This window comes from Mauremys mutica, chromosome 9 (genome assembly GCF_020497125.1).
Source record: "Mauremys mutica isolate MM-2020 ecotype Southern chromosome 9, ASM2049712v1, whole genome shotgun sequence".
NCBI lineage: Eukaryota > Metazoa > Chordata > Testudines > Geoemydidae > Mauremys > Mauremys mutica.
In genome coordinates, this window is record NC_059080.1 from 62,868,565 (window position 1) to 62,891,909 (window position 23,345).

Below are 23,345 nucleotides of genomic sequence, written 5' to 3' on the forward strand. Positions count from 1 at the left end.
GGGCACCAGCACATTTGTGCATTTATAGGCATTCCATAGCACAAAGGGTTCTGTGGTCCCTCTGTAAAGAGACAAATCTCACCCCGTGTGAATAAGCATCCTCATGCAAAATGCGTCCAAAGGTGTTTCTCCTAACCATAATCAGAAAAACTGATATTTCAATTTGCAATTATTTTCTCTGCTGTTTATGTTCCTTTTCAAGAACAATGTCGATGTCATCTTCCTCTCCCCATCCCAATCCTCTGCAGGCAATTGAGGATACATATTAAGGATGAAATCCTGACACTAATGAAGTCAATGGCAAGACTCCCATTTGACTTCAGTGAGGCCAGGATTCCACCCAAGGACTCCAAATGAGCTTCAGCAATTACCTCAACTGCTGCATTTATATTTTTAAAATAATCATGACTTGGCTGTGAATGCCCTATATTGCTGTTCACGAAAGGATGTGAAAAACTTATTTGTGGTTTGAATATCTTCTCCCTTAAATACTCATGTTTATAACATGAGAGATGTGTGGCAACCCTGATCTAGTTAGCTCAAGACAGTTCTTACCAGACAGTCATTTTTCTTATTATATTACATGCAATTTCATAAAACAGCTGAATGTTTATGTTAATAATGCAGACCTTTTGGTTTTTAAAGCTAAAAATCACTGCATCTTAGTGTTATTACCTTCATAGCCAGAGTGCACCTTTTCTGCAAGCAACACACAGCAAAGCTGATCTTCTGCATTCTCAGTATCTTGTACTTTGATAAGGTAAGGAGTCATACGAAATGGGTGGTAGAAGATATATTCATGTTCTTTTCCTGCACTAATAATGAAAAGAAAGACTAAATAATTATTTGTTTTGCACAGAATTTAGTCTACAGTGAGGTCTTCAGTGCAACAGCTCATGGACAGAATTTTCAAAAGTGCTTAAGAGAGCTGGGCATCCAACTCCCTTAAGAGCTTAGAAAAATCCCATCCCATGGTCTTCTTGGAGAGTATCTAGAGGGAGACCCAATCCTGACCAGGGCCTTTGAACATTAACTGTAATGAGAGTAAATTATTCTGTCATCTTATATAAAAAACAGAACATTCTACTTTTTGTAATGGTGTTCACATTAACAACGAGGAGTCCGCTGGCACCTTAAAGGCTAACAGATTTATTTGGGCATAAGGACACAGTCAGAGGACCCAACCACATCAACAACACCATCAGGGGCTCCTTCACCTGCACATCTACTAATGTGACATACGGCATCATGTGCCAGCAATGCCCCTCTGCCATGTACATTGGCCAAACTGGACAGTCTATACATAAAAGAATAAATGGACACAAATCAGACATCAGGAATGGTAACATACAAAAGCCAGTAGGCGAACACTTAAATCTGTTATTCAATGTCCAGCGAGACTGGAACGCAGCCATCCTTCAACAACAACAAAAAAACCAAAAAACTTCAAAAGCAGACTTCAAAGAGAAACTGCAGAGCTACAATTCATTTGCTAATTTAACACCATTAATTTGGGCTTGAATAGGGACTGGGAGTGTCTGGCTCACTACAAAAGCAAATTTTCCCTCTCCTGGTATTGACACCTCCTCATCAATTATTGGGAGTGGACCCATCCACCCTGACTGAATTGGCTTTGTTAACACTGGTTCTCCACTTGTAAGGCAACTCTCTTCTCTTCACGTGTCAGTATATTTATGCCTGCACCTGTAATTTTCACTCCATGCATCTGAAGAAGTGTTTTTGTTTGTTTGTTTTTTTACCCATGAAAGTTTATGCCCAAATAAATCTGTTAGTCTTTAAGGTGTCACCAGACTACTTGTTGTTTTTGTGGATATAGACTAACACAGCTACCCCCTCTGATATTTGGTGTTCACATTAAATCACGTAAACATCATTCATTTTGAACAAGGTCACTCTTTAATAACTTAATAATCCTTCTCTTGCCTTAATCCTGGTCTTTCCTTCAAAAAGGAATTAATTTTATATTTACATAGTGGCTGTATGCTCATATGACCTTTACTTAATAAAATCCCCACAAAACCTCTAGTACTCAAAGTAGTTTTTCTAAAATTCATAGCTATAGTATAATAAAACAGTTTTATTTGTGTACTTTTGAAGTATTATCAGAGACAAAAATGACTGAGCTCTTCAGGGAATATTTTAGTTGACATATGGAACTATCTAGCTATGTTCAATGTTACCAAGTTTCTATTCCTCATGCTTGAGGAGAAGAGCTAGAAAAGGGGAACCCTCTAAAGGCTCAAAGAACCCCTAAGGCAAATAAAAACATACAAATTTATTATATTCTGTGCTTGAAGACATTTAAGTAATGGAAAACTTCTTATCTGTTAATTTCCCCTCCCTAAATGCCATCTCTACTAATTCTCACTACAGGGTTGCTTTCATTTTATGCAGACCAGGTGTGTACTTTTGTGGTGGTGAACAATCCAACTGCCAGAAGAATTCTTACACAGTTATAATAAACTTACAAGAGAACAGTTCTTAAAGCTAACGTTAATTGTGGTACAAAGAAATCTGACCACCAGCCTTGCAGTGGATCCCACAGTGTCCAGATTTGAAGATTAATAACTATAGATATACTAGAGTGGAACAGAATAGCAGAGTTGGCTTTTGGAGACAAGAAATTAGTTGTTAAGAAATTTTCCAGTCACTCAGCATTAATGATCACCAGAGAAAAGTGAAATAGTGAGGGAAAGAAAAAAATGTAGGCTGCAAAAAGAATGAGTCCCTGCCCTGCCACCTAACAAGGTGAGTTATTTTGGGACCAACTCTGTGGCTGAAGCATGTATCAGAGATGCCTTGAAATAAATATTGCAGTGCATGTAGAAATGGAGGCCAGAATTTCTCTCCTGCACATCTTTCTAAGGGATATTGAGGATCTCTCTGCTCGAGACTTGCTACTTATGTGGTGGAATGGAAGAGAATCCTTACTATAACTAGTTCAATTTATGCCTTGTACAGATCAGTAATACAGCATCTGCTACATCTGGAAGTGGAGGACTGAAAACTTTCCTCAGCCATATGAGACAGAAGGAAATACAATATGATTTTCGGATGATTTGGGTCTGGCTCTTTTCAGGTAAAACAACCAGCCTCTTGACAGCTCACATGTTCTATAATTTCTTTTATGGATGCACTGAATTCCAACATGAGTGGGAGAATCACAGATCAAGAGTTTTTTTTATTTTAAATAATAAAAAAATTAATAATAAAGAAATTCACTCCAAAAAATGAATACTAGAGACATTCCTAAGAACAATGTTGTGTTGGTTAATAAATACTACATGGTTCTTCCATGAAAATGATTTTGACCAGAAATATATTTCAATACAGGAATCAGGACTCTACAGAGAGAAATGGCCTTGGAGGGTAGGGCCAGGCTGGACAGTGCCTACTGCACAAGACTTAGCTTCCACAGGAGGAACGGTGTTTAGGTTGTTTGGCCAGCTTGTCAATCCTTCCAGGATCTACTGACATGAGCAGTGATTTCCCTACACCCCCCCTGAATTTTCCCAACACCCCCCCCCCAGTTTTGTGAGCTAGTTACATACCAATTTAGTGACTGTTTGGAAATCTGAATTTAAACTGAAACATTAATACACACTTTAAAAGCTTAGACAGTATATGATAATATGTGTATCTGAAAACGTATAATAGATTTGAAAAGTATGAACATAGACTAGCTTCCTTGCTTCCTTATACAGCTGTTTTTTATGATGTCAGTGCATTCATTTCGGTGATGTTGGCCAACCTAATAATTTCAAATGATGATTTGTAAGCAAAGTCTAAATGAGTTCTCCCTGACAGCTAGTGATGAGCTGGGGGCTAAGGCTTCAGGGCCAGATTATATTTACATTCACACCTAATCTACCTAGGTATCCAGCAAACAGAGCTGTGTTATCCAAGTGATAGATTTTGGCTGGGGTTGGGTTACAAACCACTTGAATGTGGGGGGAAGGGGAGGATGAAATGTTGTTCTTATTGTATGAGTAAAGGGCAGTAGAACTGTACTTAGCCTGTGATGATCTGAAGGCATCAAGAGAGAGGGTGGGGACCTGTCCCTCTCCACTGTTTAAAGACAGAGCTGATTAGGCTCCATAGATAGTCTTTTGTTCTGTTAAGTGATCGCTTGCATCCGAAGAAGTGGGTATTCACCCACGAAAGCTCATGCTGCAAAACGTCTGTTAGTCTATAAGGTGCCACAGGATTCTTTGCTGCTACTGCAGCTGAAATCACTGAGAATCAGGTCTAAGTGCTTAGTCCTGTTGTGGGGACAGTGTTCCTGTGGGGACAGTGTTTTTGTGTAAGAGACAGCCCAGACTGCACTAGCAGCGAGGTTCCCGCACTGAGAGCTCAGCTGAAATCACTGAGAGCTGGTGGAACCTCAAGAGACCAACTCGCAGAGGTCACAGTGGTAGGTGACAGCAGAAGGTGACTGTGCAGGCCCATTGGCAACAGAGTGGTGGAGTGAACGATGGCACAACAAACAGCCGTGGCCAGAGCAAACTGTGCCTTTTTGTCCCCCACCTGGAAGGTGTACTCACATGAAAGCACCTCTGAACTCTGAGTCTCCACTGACCAAGGACAACACCGGTGAGTGGAGTGCGGTGGAGGGAAAAGTGAGGGGCATGTTAAATAAACATTTGTTTGTTGGATTATATTTTAGTCACTTTGCTCCAGAATGCTAGATTTGTGACTGGGAATGGAAACTTATATAAATATGTTTCCCAGTAGGCCAAGGTTTTTAAAATGCATTATTTGCCAAGGTTGTTATCTCACATTGTTGCTAGCTTGGGAGGTCATTATGTTGGGGAGTTTCTGTACTAAACATTTTTATTATAATTAATTTTTACATAAGAATGGTCATACTGGGTCAGACCCATGGTCCATATAGCCCCGTGTCCTGTCTTACAACAGTGGTCAAGGCCAGGTGCTTCAGAGGGAATGAATAGAACAGGGAATCATCAAGTGATCCATCCCCTGTTGCCCATTCCCAGCTTCTGGCAAACAGGCTAGGGACACTCAGAGCATGGTGTTGCATCCCTCTCATCCTGGCTAATAGCCACAGATGGACCTGTTCTCCAGGAATTTATCTAGTTCTTTTTAAAATCCTGTTATAGTTTTGGTCTTCACAGCATCCCCTGGCAAAGAGTTCCCTGGGTTGACTTTATACTGAGTGAAGAAGTACTTCCTTTTGTTTTTTTAAAACCTAATGCCTATTAATTTTATTGGGTGACTGCTAGTTCTTGTGTTATGTGAAGGATTAAATAAAATTTCCTTATTCACTTTCTTCGCACCAGTCAAGATTTTATAGACCTCTATCATATCCGCCCTTAGTCGTCTCTTTTCTAAGCTGAAAATTCCCAGTCACTTTAATCTCTCCTCCTGTTACATACCCCTCATCATTTTAGTTGCCCATCTCTGTACCTTTTCCAATTCCAATATATATTTTTTAGGATGGGTGACCAGATCTGCACACAGTATTCAAGGTGTGCACGTACCATGGATTTATATAGAGGCAATATGATATTTTCTGTCTTATTATCTATCCCTTTCTTAATGATTCCCAATATTGTTTGCTTTTGTGACTGTTGCTGCACATGGAATGGATGTTTTCAGAGATCTATCCACAATGACTCCAAGATCTCTTCCTTGAGTGTTAACAGCTAATTCAGATGCCATCATTTTGTATGTATAGTTGAGATTATTTTCCAATGTGCATTACTTTGCATTTATCAACACTGAATTTAATTTGCCATTTTGTTGCCCAGTCACCCAGTTTTGGCCTGGGCTACACTGGGGGGGGGGGGGGGTCGAACTAAGGTACGCGTAGCTGAACTCGAACTACCTTAGTTCGAACTACTCACCCGTCCAGACGCCGCGGGATCGAAGTCCGCGGCTCCCCCGTCGACTCCGCCACCGCCGTTCGCGGTGGTGGAGTTCCGGAGTCGACGGGAGCGCGTTCGGAGTTCGAACTATCGCGTCTAGATTAGACGCGATAGTTCGAACTCCGAGAAGTCGAACTCTACGCGTCGACCCAGCGGGTAAGTATAGACCTACCCTTTGTGAGATCCCTTTGTAGCTCTTCGCAGTCTGCCTGGGACTTAACTATCTTGAATAGTTTTGTATCATCTGCAAATTTTGCCACCTCACTGTTTACCCATTTTTCCAGATGAATATGTTGAATAGGACTGGTACCAGTATTGACCCCTCAAGGATACCACTCTTTATCTCTCTCCATTCTGAAAACTGATACTTTATTCCTACCCTTTGTTTCCCATCTTTTAACCAGTTACTGATCCATGAGAGGACCTTCCCTCTTACCCCATGATGACTTACTTTTCAAAAGTCAATTTAAATTAAATACATTTTTTTAAATTATATATATATTTTTAGAAATCTAGATCTGTTATGTGTTTTGGTGTAACTTGCATTTTCCTTATGTTAAATTTGCATTATCCTAACAAAACATTTACTTTATTCACTTTCTTCACACCAGTCAAGATTTTATAGACCTCTAGCATATCCTCCCTTAGTCGTCTCTTTTCTAAGCTGAAAATTCCCAGTCATTTTAATTTCTTCTCCTGTTTCATACCCCTAATCATTTTAGTTGCCCATCTCTGTACCTTTTGCATTTCCAGTATGTCTTTTTTGGGATGGGGTAACCAGAGCTGCACACAGTATTCAAGGTGTACATGTGCCATGGATTTATATAGAGGCAATATGATATTTTCTGTCTTCTTATCTATCCCTTTCTTAAAAAAGCAAAGATTTCAGAGTAGCAGCCGTGTTAGTCTGTATTGCAAAAAGAGCATAAGTTTTCGTGGGCTACATCCAATGAAGTGGACTGTAGCCCATGAAAGCTTATGCTCAAATAAATTTGTTAGTCTCTAAGGTGCCACAAGTGCTCCTGTTCTTTTTAAAAAAGCAAACAGAATGTTGGGAATCACTGACTGTCGCTGCACACTGAGTGGATGTTTTCAGAGAACTATCCACAATGACTGCAAGATCTTTCTTCAGTGTTAACAGCTAATTCAGACTCCTTCATTTTGTAAGCATAGTTGAGATTGTTTTCCAATGTACATTACTTTGCATTTATCAACATTAAATTTCATCTGCCATTTTTGTTGCCCAGTCACCCAGTTTTATGAGATCCCTCTGTAATTCTTCGCAGTCTGCCTGGGACTAACTATCTTAAATAGTTTTGTATCATCTGCAAATTTTGCCACCTCACTGTTTACCCATTTTTCCAGATCATTTATGAATATGTTGAACACCGCTGGTCCCAGTACCGGCCCCTCAGGGATACCACTATTTATCTCTCTCCATTCTGAAAACTGATAATTTATTCCTACCCTTTGTTTCCCATCTTTTAACCAGTTACTGATCCATGAGAGGACTTTCCTCTTACCCCATGATGGCTTACTTTTCAAGTCAATTTAAATACTTTTTTTTTAAATGTATATTTTTTTAGAAATCTAGACCTGTTATGTGTTTTGGTGTAACTTGCATTATTCCTATGTTAAATTTGCATTATCCTAACAAAACATTTACTTTATTCATATCTCTTTTATATATCTCATTGGTTCTGACACCCCCCTGTAAATTCCAACACCCCCCCTAATTTCAGTTCCTGGGGAAACCACTGGACATGAGTGTCTGAGATTAATGAAGACGACACGCTCAGCTTCAGAACCCCTCCTAAATCTGAAACTTCGATGTTTTGATAACTAGATCTTAGAGTGAGAAGCCATCTTATAGAAAATGTATAATGGATTCTGAGGGTCTCATTTTATTTCCCCTGCATGAGAACTATCTTCAAGAGCTGGAATAAAATTCACAATGCTGCATTTCCTTGAGGAAAGCAAAGTCTGAAACACACAACTCTAATGTTTCAACTAAGGAGGTCAGGATCCAGAAAAGCTCTTTCCTGTTGGTCATAGTCAAATTCTTTGCCCTCCAACAGCAATAGTTCTCCATTCCTTGGGAAACAAGGAGACATGAGGCCTCTTAAAATTTCTTTTTGTGACACTTACCTGTTTAAGGTATCTTAGATTTTTGCTGGCTTCCTGGGGCTTTTACTCAGCTCCTTTTCCATTTCGGCTCATGAAAGAAACATTCACTTTGCGCTTTTAAAGAGGAAGTGTGCTCTGTCCTATGTCTGGGGAGCCCAATCTGAAGGAAAGAGTCTAGTCCTCTTAAAGGCCTGGGTTGAAGATTTTCAAAGGTGATTAGGGGATGTGACCACACAATTTTTCTAAGCGTCAATGGAAGCTGTGCTGCTAACACCCCTAATCACCTCTGGAAATTTCAGCCCTCGACAGAGGGCTGTTTTCCCCATGGACAGGTAATGGCAGAATGCCTAATTCTTTTCCCAGGTACAAAAGGACCCATTTCACAAAGTCAAATACACTACTGGAATCCTGGCATCTTTAACTGACTGCAGTCTCTTCCAAAGACGTCAAGAGTTTTAAGGTAGTTATGGTCTAGACTGAATAGATCAGAGCTAGCACGAGGCTTCTGCCCTGGATGCCAGCTTTCATTTAGATAGAGACCATGATATGTTGCATCACGAATGCTCCTTGCCCTGGCAGAACAGGGCTTCCCATGCCAGACACACAGCTGGCACAATTCTTCTTCTGCAACAGGCTGCAGGTATTCAGCAGAAATGAAATATGTTTGGCTTTGTGCTTCCTTGCCTGTTTTTTTTTGGGGGGGGGGGAGGGGAAGAGGAGGTAAGAGAGGGGCAAGGAGGTAGGAAGCATGAAGGGAGCAGCAAAGAGAGTAGTCCCTGTGGAATAACCTGTCCTCTAAATGAGTGCCCAAAAAGTAGAAAAAATGGAAGGAGCTCACTACTTAAAAAACTGAGGAGAAAAGCCTGAAAAGAAATAGGAGTGTCCTGAACTGCTGTATTTCATGTACATGGGAATGGAAGAACTAGCGATTTGTCAAGGAGTTGGGGCTTCTAAGCTCTGTTTGGCTTATTGATGTCTTATCCTTTTATCCCACACCCACTTCATTTCTGTTTCATCTGCCTGTGGCCTGCTATCATCAAGACTAAACTCTCTGGTGTAGGGATGATCCTCAGGTACCATATAGACAAGTAACAATCACAAATGAGGTTCTTAAGATACTAATGTAATAAATTCATTAGCGTTGAATTGCCCTTCATCATGATCAAAGGAAAGACTGAACAGAGATGGACTGAGTGGAATGTACAAGTATCCACTGAATTAAATGAAATGATGAAACCCTTCCTCCAAAGCTTAACAGGATCAGTTTTACTTGTACTTAAGTGCAAAGGTCAAATTCCAAACTGATTAATAACTAAGACATGAGGAGGGTGAGGGAATATCTTTTATTGGACCAACTTCTGTTGGTGAGAGAGACAAAAGCTTGTCCAATAAAAGATATTCCCTCAGCCCCCCCCCTTGTCTCTAATATCCTGGGATAGACAGCTACACTGCATTAACAACTGAGATGCAGTTTCCTGAATCTGCTTTGCAGTTACTTTCTATAACAATCTCTATGGTGTATGTTAGATAACCAGAGGCCATGCATATGATTCACCTTGTTTTCATATCAGGAAAAAGGGACAGTGAATTAAGAATCCACTGAGTACTTTTTGACATGCATGGTCAATACTTCAAGTCTAATTTTAATATTTGGTCTTACCTGATGCGACAGAAGAATGATTTCTCCTCCATGCAGTCTTGTGTGGAAGACTCTAAAAATATTAAATGGATTTCATAACAAGTTGCAATAAACAGTTTCAAGTTTTGTATTCCAAAATGGTTGTTACTGAAAAACAGAGATGTATTCAATGCTGAGAGTACTTACCAACTCCATTACAAATACTCCATGATGGCAATCTGTAAGGGGTAGTAGAGCTGTAGAAAACACTGACATCCTGAGGTGCCAAGAACTCCACAAATTTGGCATTTTTAAATAAATCCCTTTTACAGCGTAGAATAGAGGCAGCTTGATCAGAGATGTACAAGATTTTCCCAGTAATCAGGGAAACAGCTACAGCAAACATGTCCTAAGCAATAACAAAATCTCAAACATTTTAGACAAGAGAAAATTTTTCATCTTCTTCTTTGATAATACAGTGGTTTAAAAATGGTATTTGGAAGTTCAGACTAATCTGATGTTAAGTATTATTCATCTAGTCTATTTTCAACTAATATGAAATGATTAAACCAAATGTACATCAAGTCTCAAGACAAATTCTTTTAACTGCCTGAAAAGTACATGTAGCTGATATAAACACTTCCTGAAGTAGGTGATGGTTTTAATACGGATTTTGATGTAGTTTAAGCAGTTGGTTGTAAAATCTTACTACTGTACATGGACTTGACTCTATCATAATGCAGAAGTTACTTTGGATACAAAGACAGCTGGACTTGGTCACTACAGTCTCCCTCTTCATAAAATGTTAATATCACAGGCATATTTTGCATTTATAAAATTAAATTATTCAAGTGCCTTAAAGATGACACAAATCAGTACATTCATCTACAGCCAAAATGAACATGCCCAGGCTTAGTAATTTAGTACACTAATTTATGGACAAGCGGTTAACACAAAAGTTAATAAATGGAAATCTATTAGGTGGCCTAGTGATGTCTATCTTGTTGAAATACAGATTCTATGCAGCATATGCATCAATACCTTTGTCCAGTTCTGTTTTATACAATTTGAGAAACAGAAGTTTGATCTCTGCTGTTGGAAAACTCTACAGTCTAACAGATCTCAGTGTGAATGAACGTTCGATATTCAGCCTAAGTTTTTTCCCCTTAATACCATCCTATCTGAATACTGCTATTTATACCCCTTTAACTATTCATAGGAACACAGAACTAGCCTTTCCTGATCAGACCAAAAGGGATATCTAGATCAGTATCCTGATAATAGCCAACTGAAATACTTCAGAAGGCGGTGAAGAATCCTGTAGTAGACAATTATGGAATCACTGATGCATAAGGGAAGTTTCTTCCTCTAAACCCCATCACGTAGTGGATAGCTTATGCCTTAAAACATGAACTTAAAGAACATTTATTCTCCCTCATTGCTGAGAGACCCTCACAAACCCAGAGTAGTCAGCTGCCACCTGCATGGACTATGAAGGCCCACATAAAGAGAGGTCAAAGCCCCCTGTTGTGCTCTGTGGAAAGAAGCTGAAGGTAAATGCCAGCCCTCCACAGTGTATTGCCTTCTCAAAAGGGGTTAGACCAGAGCATTCCTGCTGCCTCTCCAGCACATACCTTTCCCTGAACTCAGTTCTTGAGAGCAAAGAACTTTTTTTTTTTCAGCTCCCCCGCTGCCTCTCATTCCTAATTCTCTCCTACAGAAGAGTGCAATCCCTTCAAACCGTCGCTGCCTCTTACCCCTACTCTTTTTGGTTATTACAGTGGGGTGGTCCCTCCAGGCTGACCGCCTCCCCCTCAGCTTCTTTGGAACGGGTAGGGGATGCACTTTCCCTAGCTTCTCCATTTCTTTCCTAGGGTTTTCTGAGGAAGGGGGTTTCCTCCCTTTCCTGCCAACCCAGCATCTCCCTGGTTTATCCCCAGTGAAGGACTTGCTGGGAGTCTCAACTCAGTCATGCACCTCCTTTATCCCAGATTCTGCAAGACAACTAGGGGAGGGATGATGACATCTGCCCCGATATTAACAGGTGCTCCCAAGCCCATGAAGTAGTCCAAATACTAGGGGGAACTCCCAGGATATATCTACACTATAAACTTAAGACAACCTATGTTATGTCATCTTACAGCCACTATAGTAATTACTGCAGTGCTTCATGTCCATCCACACTATTTGTCTTCTGTCGGTGGTGTGCATCCTCACCAGGAGCTTTCACCAAGTTAACAGTAGCAGTGTGACCAGGACTCTGGGTGCAGGGCTCCACTCTAGAGGCAGCCGTGCTCCCAGTGGGGAGCTGAGAGCCCAGAGGGGGCCGCTAGGCTTCTAGCGGGGGGAGCCGAGAGCCTGCAAGGGCAACCAGGTTCCTGGCGGAGAGATCCATGAGTGGTGTTCTGTGCAGCTGCCCTGTTCCTGGCAGGGAAGCAGAGCCATGAAATTGACAATGACAGCCAATAGATGTAAGTAACCCATAACTACACCGACATAAGCCCCATGACTCTTGTGGAGGTGGAATTATTATGTCAGTGTAGTAAGGCACAAACCTCGGTGGGCAAGGCTGTAGTGTATACACTGATATAATCGGGTCGACGTAAGCTGCCTTACATTGACCTAACACTGTAGTGTAGACCAGGCCCTAGTCTGTTTGAAGAGTCACTATTTTAATTCTGTCCTCCTAAATTCTTATTTGAATTTTCTACAATTTGTAGTCAACTTTCCTGTACTGAAAGTGTCCAAAACTGAACATGATAACCTAGGTGCATTCTCACCAGATACATTAGCTCCCTAGACTGTGAGGCACTACTTCTCTACACATAAGCCAAAGCAGTTTAGTATTTACCACCATACTGTAAGCTCCAGAGTGAACTTCTGCCCAAGATAATTTAATGATCAGATTCATAAGTATTTGCCAGGATCAAAATCCCTCATTTCTGGAGTGGATGCTTTGCAACAGATGATAAAGTAGCAGTCAGGGTCAGATAGCCCATTATTTGGGATTAAGAATTTTGCATTCTTTTCAGTTGTTTTACTTATATAGCATATGGGAAAAAGTGTATAGTTGCAATATCCAGCATGATCAATTATTTCCCATCACGGGGCACATTCTTCAGAATGCAGTGTCCAATACCAGCAACAAAACTATCAAAGCTGCTGGCAACAAGGCATTAATCCATTATGACCAATTTTTTTTGTTTTGTTTTTTTAAAGAAAGGTTACAGTTAAGAATTCCAACCACACCCACCAATTACATACACACTGCAGTAATGGGTCAGCATACTCACTGCATTTTTCATGATGTATTCTGAAGTAATGTTCTCAACTTCCTCCACCGTATAGGACGACACATCAAGACCAGAAGGATGGCTTTCGTTAATCATCAGTAACTGGTAATATTCTTCATTGGCTACATAAGAATATAAAGCCAGTTTTTTATATTCACATTTCAAAATGTGACTAGTTAACATCGAGCCTGTTAACACTGACTGGATAGAAAGCATGAGCTTGTGGTTAAGTACAGGACATGGTATCTAAGTTCTATTCCCACTTCCACCACGAAAAAAGCATTTAACTTCTTCCTGTTTCAGTTTCTTCGGCCTGGTCTACACAACGTGTTTAAACCGAATTTAGCAGCGTTATACAGATTTAACCCTGCACCCGTCCACACAATGAGGCCCTTTATATCGATATAAAGGGCTCTTTAAACCGGTTTCTGTACTCCTCCCCGACGAGAGGAGTAGCGCTGAAATCGGTATTGCCATGTCGGATTAGGGTTAGTGTGGCCGCAAATCGACGGTATTGGCCTCCGGGAGCTATCCCACAGTGCACCATTGTGACCGCTCTGGAAAGCCATCTGAACTCGGATGCACTGGCCAGGTAGACAGGAAAAGCCCCACGAACTTTTAAATTTCATTTCCTGTTTGCCCAGCGTGGAGCTCTGATCAGCACAGGTGGCGATGCAGTCCCAAATCCAAAAAGAGCTCCAGCATGGACCGTACAGGAGATACTGGATCTGATCGCTGTATGGGGAGACAAATCTGTTGTATCAGAGCTCCGTTACAGAAGACGAAATGACAAAGCATTTGAAAAAATCTCCAGGCTATGATAGACAGAGGCCACAGCAGGAACTCAGCACAGTGCTGCGTGAGAAGCGTAACGGAAAGCCAAAGAATCAAATGGACGCTCATGGAGGGAGGGAGGGGGGGACTGAGGACTCCAGCTATCCCACAGTCCCCGCAGTCTCCGAAAAGCATTTGCATTCCTGGCTGGGCTCCAAGTGCCTGAAGGGTCAAAACCATTTTCCCGGGTGTTTCAGGGTGTATGTCGTCAATTTACACCCTTCCCCCCCCCAAATGAAAAGGGAAAAAAATCGTTTCTTGCCTTTTTTCAATGTCACCCTATGTCTACTGCATGCTGCTGGTAGACGGGGTGCTGGAGCGCTAAACAGCAGCATCCTCTCCCCGGTGGCAGACGGTACAGTACAGAAGGACTGGTATCTGTTATCATCAGCCCGTGAGTGCTCCTGGCTGGCCTCGGTGAGGTTGGCCGGGGGTGCCTGCGTAAAAATAGGAATGACTCCTGGTCATTCCCAGCAGATGGTACAGAACGGCTGGTAACCGTCCTCATCATAGCCACTGGGGGCTGAGCTCCATCAGCCCCCCCCCGTCATGTCTAAAGAAAAGATTCTGTACTGCCTGGACTATCATAGCAGCTGGAGGCTTCCTCCCCCTCATTTTATCTCACTAAAAAGTCAGTGTTTCTTATTCCTGCATTCTTTATTACTTCATCACACAAATGGGGGGACACTGCCACGGTAGCCCAGGAGGGTTGGGGGAGGAGGGAAGCAATGGGTGGGGTTGTTGCAGGGGCACCCCCTAGAATGGCATGCAGCTCATCATTTCTGCGGGATCTCTGGGGCTCTGACACGGAGCAGCTGTGCTCTCTGGTTCTCTAGTACACTTGCCCCATATTCTAGGCTGGACTGACTATTTTTAGACAAAACATAGGAAGGAAGTGACCGAGGGAGTCATTCCCATTTTTGCCTATGCGCCCCCAGCCAACCTCAGCGAGGCCAGCCAGGAGCACCCATGATAGCAGCAGACGGTACAGAACGACTGATAACCGTCATCTCATCGCCAATTTACAATGGCATGGCAGATGGTGCAATATGACTGGTAACTGTCTCTGCTATCTTGCAAAGGCAAATGAATGCTGCTGTGTAGCAGTGCAGTACCGCATCTGTCAGCAGCAGCCAGTACACATATGGTGACAGTGACAAAAGGCAAGACGGGCTCCATGATTGCCATGCTATGGCGTCTGCCAGGGCAATCCAGGGAAAAAGGGCGCGAAATGATTGTCTGCCGTTGCTTTCCCGGAGGAAGGATTGAGTGATGACATTTACCCAGAATCACCCGCGACACTGTTTTTGCATTGGGATCTCAACCAAGAATTCCAATGGGCAGGGAGACTGCGGGAACTATGGGATAGCTACGGGATAGCTACCCACAGTGCAATGCTCCAGAAATCGACACTAGCCTCGGTACATGGACGCACACCGCTGAATTAATGTGCTTAGTGTGGCCGCGTGCACTCGACTTTATACAATCTGTTTTAAGAAAACGGTTTATGTAAAATCGGAATAACCCCATAGTGTAGACATCCCCAGGTTATAGATGAAAGGTAAGTTTATGTAGGTCATAAGGGTGTTGTGTAGCTTAGTTCATTATAGTCTATGAAGTACTTGGCAATCATTGGATAGAAGGCATTGCTGAATATTGTCTATAGTCAATATCACTTACAATTTGTAAGTGAATGGCTAACTAAATACCAAAAATGTATTTTTAAATAAAATCGAGTCTCACCCTATATTTTACTAGGGTTTTGTTTTGTTTTTTTTAATATCTTAAAAAGTTACTGTAAATGCTTACCCTGCCCCCCTGCCTTTTTTTTTTTTTTTTTTTGGAAGAGTCACAAACCCAAATTACAAAAATGCTACAACTACATTAGTTTTATGATCTTTCATTTATTATGAACTTGACTTTATAAAAAGAGATCCACATTCGGATTCTAGTTCTGAAGCTTGCTTTTATTCAATCTTAATTTACGATATTTCTTCGGCTACATTACCTTTAACTTGTTTAATGCTTTTAAGTGCATATTTCAATGTTGCCAGCACACTAGATTTTCCTTTGAGTCTTTTTTCAGGAGGAAGGCTTGCTTTCAGCTCCTGCAATGTTTTCCGCAATTCCTTCTGTGTTTTGGCTTTAGTGGATTGCTCACTGCTATAAAATTAAAACAAAAAAAGTTACACTGATATTTAAACTGATACCATACCTTCCAGAAAACCAAAGCCTTTTGACATTTATCACATCATTAGACTAGTTCTACAAATTTATTTAGTATAATTTTGGAAGCATTTAGTTTCAAAGTCACTTTAGGATTTGCAATAATTTCTACATTAGCTACATATGGGGTTCTCAACCTTTTTGGGCTAATGACCCATTTGTAAACTTGATGGCCTGTCACAAACCAGTAAAATAGCTTTAGTGAAAAAACACCTGTCTTACTAAATATTTTTTGCCCACGACATCTGATACACACATTAATGTAATAAGTACACTGCAAGTACCTTTGAGGTGGCTCATGTCACAGGGGACTGGCTGAGCTACTCTCCAGGCTTTGGGCGTTGCAACCTCCAGAGTCACAGCTCCGCTCAGGTTTGGCCAGGTCCACCTGAAGGATGGGCTGACGGGGCCAAATTTGTGTGAATGGAGTTGCAACCTGGCATATGGGGTCGCAGCAATACTCACCCAAATTTGGCCCAGCCAGCCACCCCCCCTCATAACGGAGTGGCAGTGGGGCCAAACCTGAGCAGCGCTGAAACCACATGCACTAGGTCACAAACGCCCAGGGCAGGGAACTAAACCCAGCCAGCCTTGTGGGACTGGAGCCACCACTGTGAAGTGAGTGCTGCACAGGCTCCACCCCCAAGTCTTCCAACTCCCCCAGGTGGAGAACCCTACCCTGAGCCAGGGCCTCCCATGTGACCTTTGACATATTCTTGCAACCTATTTTTGGGTCAACCACTGGGTGAGAGACCCTGAACTAGATTTACCAAATTTTAAATAGTTAATTCATTTTTGTTCACAATAATAACCTCAAAGAGCATTATCTCATCATTGCTTTAAAACTTATTTTAAAATGCACAATAGTCTATTTTTTATTTACCTGCATCCACTGGTAGATGGATTATGTTCAGAGTCTGCAATCATCAGGCTAAATACATTCGAGCTGAAAGAACAACAACCTCAGTGATGTTAATAAGTCAAATACAAGTTGTGTTTAGCTTTAACATCTCCATTTTCTGTTTGTTACTTGAAACTAACAGCTCAACTTTATACCAATGAAACTGGTGATAATGCCAACTGAGCAGCTTCAGCCAAACTAGTTTGTGTGTAAATGTTACATATGCTTAAAAAGATGTAATTCTACGTTAGATCGGTGTGTCCACTAAATCAATCACTATATAGTAGACTAATAATGGTAGAGCGTCCAGCAGTTGTGTCATTAACGGACAGCCATACAAAGGTGTGATGTATATCACCACTTCATGGTTTTCTTCCCTACTCTCCTAAAATAATACTCTCAGGATTTAAAAAGAAAGGCACAAGATATTGTTAATGCTTCAACTTGATAAACAAGATTTATTCATAGAAAAGACACATTCTGATTCTGATTTTAAATTGTTCTGAAGTCACAATTTGAACATTTTAATTTAAACCAGACTGCACTGTTTTTAAGCAATAAGATATGGAGATTCTGAGGTGTTGAAAACAAGCAGTTAAAAGCCTTACCTCACTGATCTATTTGCTTTAGCAGAAAATATGAAGATAAACTTCTTTGCTGCACTTCCAGTAGCATTTTTACTATATTTTTCTACTTGTATGTTCTCATATGGCTCTACTTTCAAAAGTATTTCACCATCGCATTATTCTCTTCAAGTAGAAGTAACTATGTAGTATGCAAACTACTACCTGCCTATTATGGAATGAGCCAGTAATGAATGAATAAATAATAAATTAGCATGGAATGGAAAAAGCACTAAGCATAGGAACACAGCCCAACACAGATTACATTGCATGTATTAACATGAAAGTAGGTTAGGTTTTAAGAATCTTAAGAAAAACATGAGTGGAAAAAATCAACATATTACCTTTTATGACAATCTAAAGACTCCATGAGCATTGCTGTATCTTTCCCATTTTCATCAGATTCATTGCCATGAGAATCATGGCCAGTAGAGTAATTTTCATTCATATCATTTCCACTGAAGTCATTACCGCTTGAGCCACTGCTCATCTCAATGTCCTCCTGAAGAGTATCTGGATGTCGTTCAGGCTTGGTTTGACCATCAGTCTCCTCAGCAATCATTTGGCTATGGTTGTTTGCAAGTTCAGAATATCCATTCATTTTGTATTGCTGCTTTGATGAGTCTGACTGCTGAGAAATATTTCCACTGATTTCAAGCTGTTGTGGGTTCTGCTCCTCAGTGCTAGAGTAGAACCCCCAATCTTAATACAGTCCACTGAACACTCATTAGCAATATTTGCGCAGACCAAGAATTAGTCAAGCCATATTCACGTTTGTGCTCTGCATACAAGATTGCCAGTCTTGAAGTGTGAATCCAGAATCCTATGGGGAGGAGGGGAAGAGGGGGAGAAAAGTAAACAATGCTGAAACAATTTATTTTAAATCAATTTTTTTCAGTTTGCTCAATATTAAAGTTCTCTTATTGGGCAATCAAAACTGAAATAATGAAGTAGCTCTAATGTTAAGTTTTAATTTCAAGAGTTTCATTATTAATATTTTATCCCAGAAGCTGACACATTTAAACATTTCCGAAATGTTTCATCAATACATTTCCATATTTAATTCAAGGCTAATAACAAGGTTATAAAACGAATATTCATTTTGGCATAAAATTCACAGGGGAAAGGAAGATGAAATATAGTGATTTTCTTATTAGAAGACAGCCTTTTCAAAAATTTCAATATTGCTCATTTCTTAGTCTATATAATTTCTGTCATCTTTACTGGCTGGGACTGTATACAAATATGCAAAAATCAAGAGTATATGACAGGTTGTTTTTCTATCTTACTATTTCTGCTGAAGACTTAAACTAACACAATGAACTAGAAAATAGTTCGTTTCAAAGGCTGCTTTTAGGGTGTATACAATCTCATTTTCCTATTTAAAAAAATTCTTTCCTCTGTTGCTGCACGAGAGACCGACAAACAGAGGAGATGGACTATCCAGTGGAAACAGTGAATTGACTATGGATCTAGTGCATTTTGAGGACAACCTAGACAAAAAGAATTCTTTCATTTCTCTCAGTTACAATAATCCTAAGTGACAAAAGTAAAAAAAAAAATCCAGATGGAAATGAGTTCTTTAAATTGACCTTTTAACATTAAGTACAACCAAAAATGTCAAGTAGTGCTTGGGAAATTATACCTCTAAGGAAAGAAAAAGAGCTGCTGTTAAAGCAGTTATCAAATTTTAAAAAAATGACATCAACAGTATTAAAGCAATAATAAACATATTAAGGACTTGCCATCAAAAGGTAAAAAGCACCAAATAGTCATCCTTAAGTAGCAAACTAAACACCAGAAAAACACATAGGCAAAACAAGTTCAGGAAATTAGATTTCCCTGATCCACAGACAGCAACACTTGTTCCAGAAGAATAGGCTTACAGGTCATTTGCACATTTCCAGGATTAATATGCTCTGAACAACATTAATGTAATACTAGACAATGCAAATTATTTTTATTCTTACCTAAAATATGAGCAATTCAGTGTTTGGTATTTTTTCCCATTAAAACATAACACTACCATCTGTTTGCATTTCCAATCTGACAGTTTTCAGATTGAGTACAAAAGAATGAAAAAGTGTAAGTTTTGCCAGTACTACTACTAGTGCCTTGCTTTTTAACATGCAAAAGAAAAAGAACAAACCTACAACAGTCAGGTAGTTTTAACTTAGATATTTTAAAAATTCTCCTACTATTTTCCCCCAGAAAAACAATTGAAACTATTTTCTTACCCTCCTAATATTTGGTTTTCCAGACATTTTACATTTATTTCGAGTTCACAGAAGCAAATATCACTCTTCTTCTCATTCAGCCAAAGATGTGCACAAGAGATCTGTTTTCAGTTGGAAGAGGAACTGTTTTTAGGGGGCATTTATTTTACCAGTCACTACTGATAACTATAAATATTTTCTTACAATTAGAATATTTGCTGGAAACCCGAACAACTTTTTGCAAGTAACATGAGGCAGTATTTTTCTACCAGCATAGTGAATTTATGCAATTCAGATCCACCAATCATGACTGAGCTGATAGGCTCAAAGCTGTTCATTCATATACAGACAGATCAATAGGTGGAGAGTTGTTATAGTAGCACAAATTCTGAACTACAGTTTACTTCAGCAGTTTTTCCTGAGCCAAAATAAGCAGCTACTTGTGTCTCCCTAAAGTTACTTAAACTGGAACACACAAGAAAAGGAAAAAGAGGAGCTCTGCATTGGTCTATAGTTTGGCGAGAAAAGTGTTACAGGATAGGGGAATTTCTCTTCCTTCATTTCAGACTGATGGGCTTTTGGCTAGAAGCTACTAAAGAAAAAAAATCTGTTCAAGATCTCAATCACATTGAAGTTTGCCCCTAGAGGAAGCTCCCAGTAGCATTTAAAAATGACATATAATAAAATCTTCTCTCAGTTACCTAGGATCAAAAAGACTAGACAATTCACCTCTAGTGAACGGACATTCTCTAAGTAAGTAGGTGCCTATATAGAAACCAAGCACCAGATCTAGGAAAGGTCCAATACATAATGCCCACCTAATTCACTATACCATTTGTCCTTCCAGCATTTAGGTTCATGACATCTAAAGCTGCACTGTGCTAGAAAATCAAAATTTAATTTTTTACAGCAATTTGCCTAAAGCAATAATTATTAGTAATAGTTTTGCCCTGTATGTCTCAGCCAATAAGACCTGGCCACAAGATCATTTTACAACCTTATGTTAGATTCATTATGGCCAATTTTATTTGTTTACTTGGGTCATTCAACAACAAAAACAAACCAAAAAAAAAGGAATTGGTTTAGTGACATGCGCAGCTTCCATGGGATCCATTTTTAAGACCTTTCCCACAATGTCCAGAAATGTCCTTTGAAAAAACTAGTGTATAATAATTTAATTAAGATTTCTGAGAAATAACACAAGTCCTCTTTGGTTACGGATGTTCTGGAATTTGGGCTTGGTTTCCAAGGTACAAAGGAGGCAAAGTCCCTTTATGAACTATGGTAGTTAAAAGACAAAAAAAAAAAAACTTACAGGACGGTCTAAGTAAGGACTTGTCTGAGAAGTTGCAGAGAAAAAAAGTCTAAAAGGAAAAGCCTTTTTGTATAACAACCTCATGTAGACACCAGTTTAGTATTGGCATACATGGGGCTGGAAATCAAGAACCACAGCAGCCAGGATAAGCCAACTTAAAAACTTTGAATGGGATTCACAAAGGTATTTAGCCATCTAGCCCCCAATGAAATCAATGTGAGTTAGGTACCTAATCACACCCTTCAAGTATAGGAAAAAATGCATTTCAAGGCTCCCAAAGTGTAAAGAGATCTTTTGTAGGCCTCCAACCTTAACATGGAAACCATATTGGGAGGAGGAGATGAAATCTAAAGAACTGGCAGAGGCATTTACCTCAAAAGCTCTGTTACAGGGCAGCTTACTTCTGGTCTAAAGTCAGGTCAGCTACTGAGAGGGTAAGTCAGACTTATCTATAGTCATGTCTTTGGGTCTCGAAGAACAAACCAACCTGAGTTCCTCTTATGGAAAATCATTCCATCACTATTTATTTTACACAAGTCCTTCCAAGACAGTAGAAGGTAGGAAGCAAACCAGTAACTAAAGAAGTCTACCAGAGGGCTTGTTTTCACTATAACAGATATCTTAAGTTACTATACTTAAGTTACCACATGAAGTGTGACTACACTGCACAACAATATTGGAATTACATAGTGTGATTTCATTATCAGCACAGAGTGATTGGCTTAACACTGATGCAACTTGAGTTGTTGTATTGCCACTGCATTACTAATTTGAGCACTAGCTTCACTCAAGCTTCAACCCATCCCCACCCCCGACTAGCCAGCTAAACTCAAGCTTAAAGCACCACTTAACTCACATTAGAGATATCTGCGTGTGGTAACAAAATCTAGAACTTAAGCTAAATGTGCTTGAAAAAATGAAATCCCAGGGATGCTGCTTATGTCACTCTCTACTTGAATATTTCCCTGCCTTCTATCTGCCTGTCAGAACAAGTGCACAAAACCCCATGAGTCTGAACTGTGGCTCTGAAGAGCAATATTTTCTACCAACCTAACAAGGCGGTTTATGAACAAGATGACCAACAGACCAATAGCAATGGATGTCAGAGATACAGTATACATCATTTCCTATGTTTCGAAGAAGGTTAACAAGGAAGCAAAATTAGCCTTGTTTTTCTTATGAGATCTTTTTTCTGTTTATTATAAATGGCATGCAAGTTATTTTACTTCAAAATTTGGTTTCAGTGGCTCTAATACACCAAATAGAAACAGATGTCTCACATAAAAAGTTAGTTGCCCAATAAGGAGATGCTGCATTACAAGCACTGACCCACTGAAAAAAAGACTTTGTGAGTGCCCAATATGACACACCTTAAGGGGCCTGATTCTCAGAGTTCAACACTTTCAAAAAATCAGGTCCTTTTTAAAGTGTATCATGTTGGACATCCCAAATACAGAAGCTCCCAAAATTAAGTTACCTTTGAAAAATCTTGGCATTTGTAAGTTTTATTTTACCAAATGAAAAAGTCTTGTGTACCTCAATTAACATATAAGTGAAAACAGAAAGGATCCCAGACAGAACTGTTCTAGAGGCAATGCTTTAACCAAACCTGAGGTTTTTCGCCTTCCTCTGCAGCGTGGGGCACGGGTCACTTGCTGGAGGATTCTCTGCACCTTGAGGTCTTTAAACCACGATTTGAGGACTTCAATAACTCAGACATAGGTTAGGGCAGGGGTCGGCAACCGGTGGCTCGCGGCTCGCCAGGGTAAGCACCCTGGCGGGCCGGCCCAGTTTGTTTATCTGCCGCGTCGGCAAGTTCGGCCGATCGCGGCTCCCACTGGTTGCGGTTTGCTGTCCCAGGCCAATGCGGGCGGCGGGAAGCGGTGCGAGCCGAGGGATGTTCTGGCCGCGGCTTCCTGCCTCCCGCATTGGCCTGGGACCGCGAACCGCGGCCAGTGGGAGCCGCGATCGGCCGAACTTGCCGACGCGGCAGATAAACAAACCGGGCCGGCCCGCCAGGGTGCTTACCCTGGCAAGCCGCGAGCCACCGGTTGCCGACCCCTGGGTTAGGGGTTTGTTACAGGAGAGGGTGAGTGAGATTCTGTGGCCTGCGTTGTGCAGGTCAGACTAGATGATCATAATGGTCCCTTCTGACCTTAAAATCGATGAGTCTTTTCTCTCCACCCCAAATTCTCTAAAGTCTCATATGTAATCAGATAATTGTATCTTCCTATATGCAGAATCTAAGGGCTTGTCTATACTACCACTTACTTCAGCATAATT

At 40.5% G+C, this 23,345-nt stretch overlaps 1 protein-coding gene across 3 annotated transcripts in view; it reads right to left on the minus strand.

Moving 5' to 3' along the window:
* Positions 1-23,345, minus strand: part of PER2 (period circadian regulator 2) — a 71,320-nt gene that overhangs the window by 40,957 nt on the left and 7,018 nt on the right. For all 3 annotated transcript variants that reach the window (XM_045030655.1, XM_045030654.1, XM_045030656.1), the window contains 8 exons: positions 19,769-19,869; positions 17,876-18,354; positions 16,891-16,953; positions 15,790-15,944; positions 12,948-13,069; positions 9,862-10,063; positions 9,697-9,748; positions 676-815 (listed from right to left, as the gene is read on the minus strand). In XM_045030655.1, coding sequence (XP_044886590.1) covers positions 676-815; positions 9,697-9,748; positions 9,862-10,063; positions 12,948-13,069; positions 15,790-15,944; positions 16,891-16,953; positions 17,876-18,132 — 991 coding nt within the window. In that variant the 5' untranslated portion in view covers positions 18,133-18,354; positions 19,769-19,869. The remainder of the gene's footprint in view (positions 1-675; positions 816-9,696; positions 9,749-9,861; positions 10,064-12,947; positions 13,070-15,789; positions 15,945-16,890; positions 16,954-17,875; positions 18,355-19,768; positions 19,870-23,345) is intronic.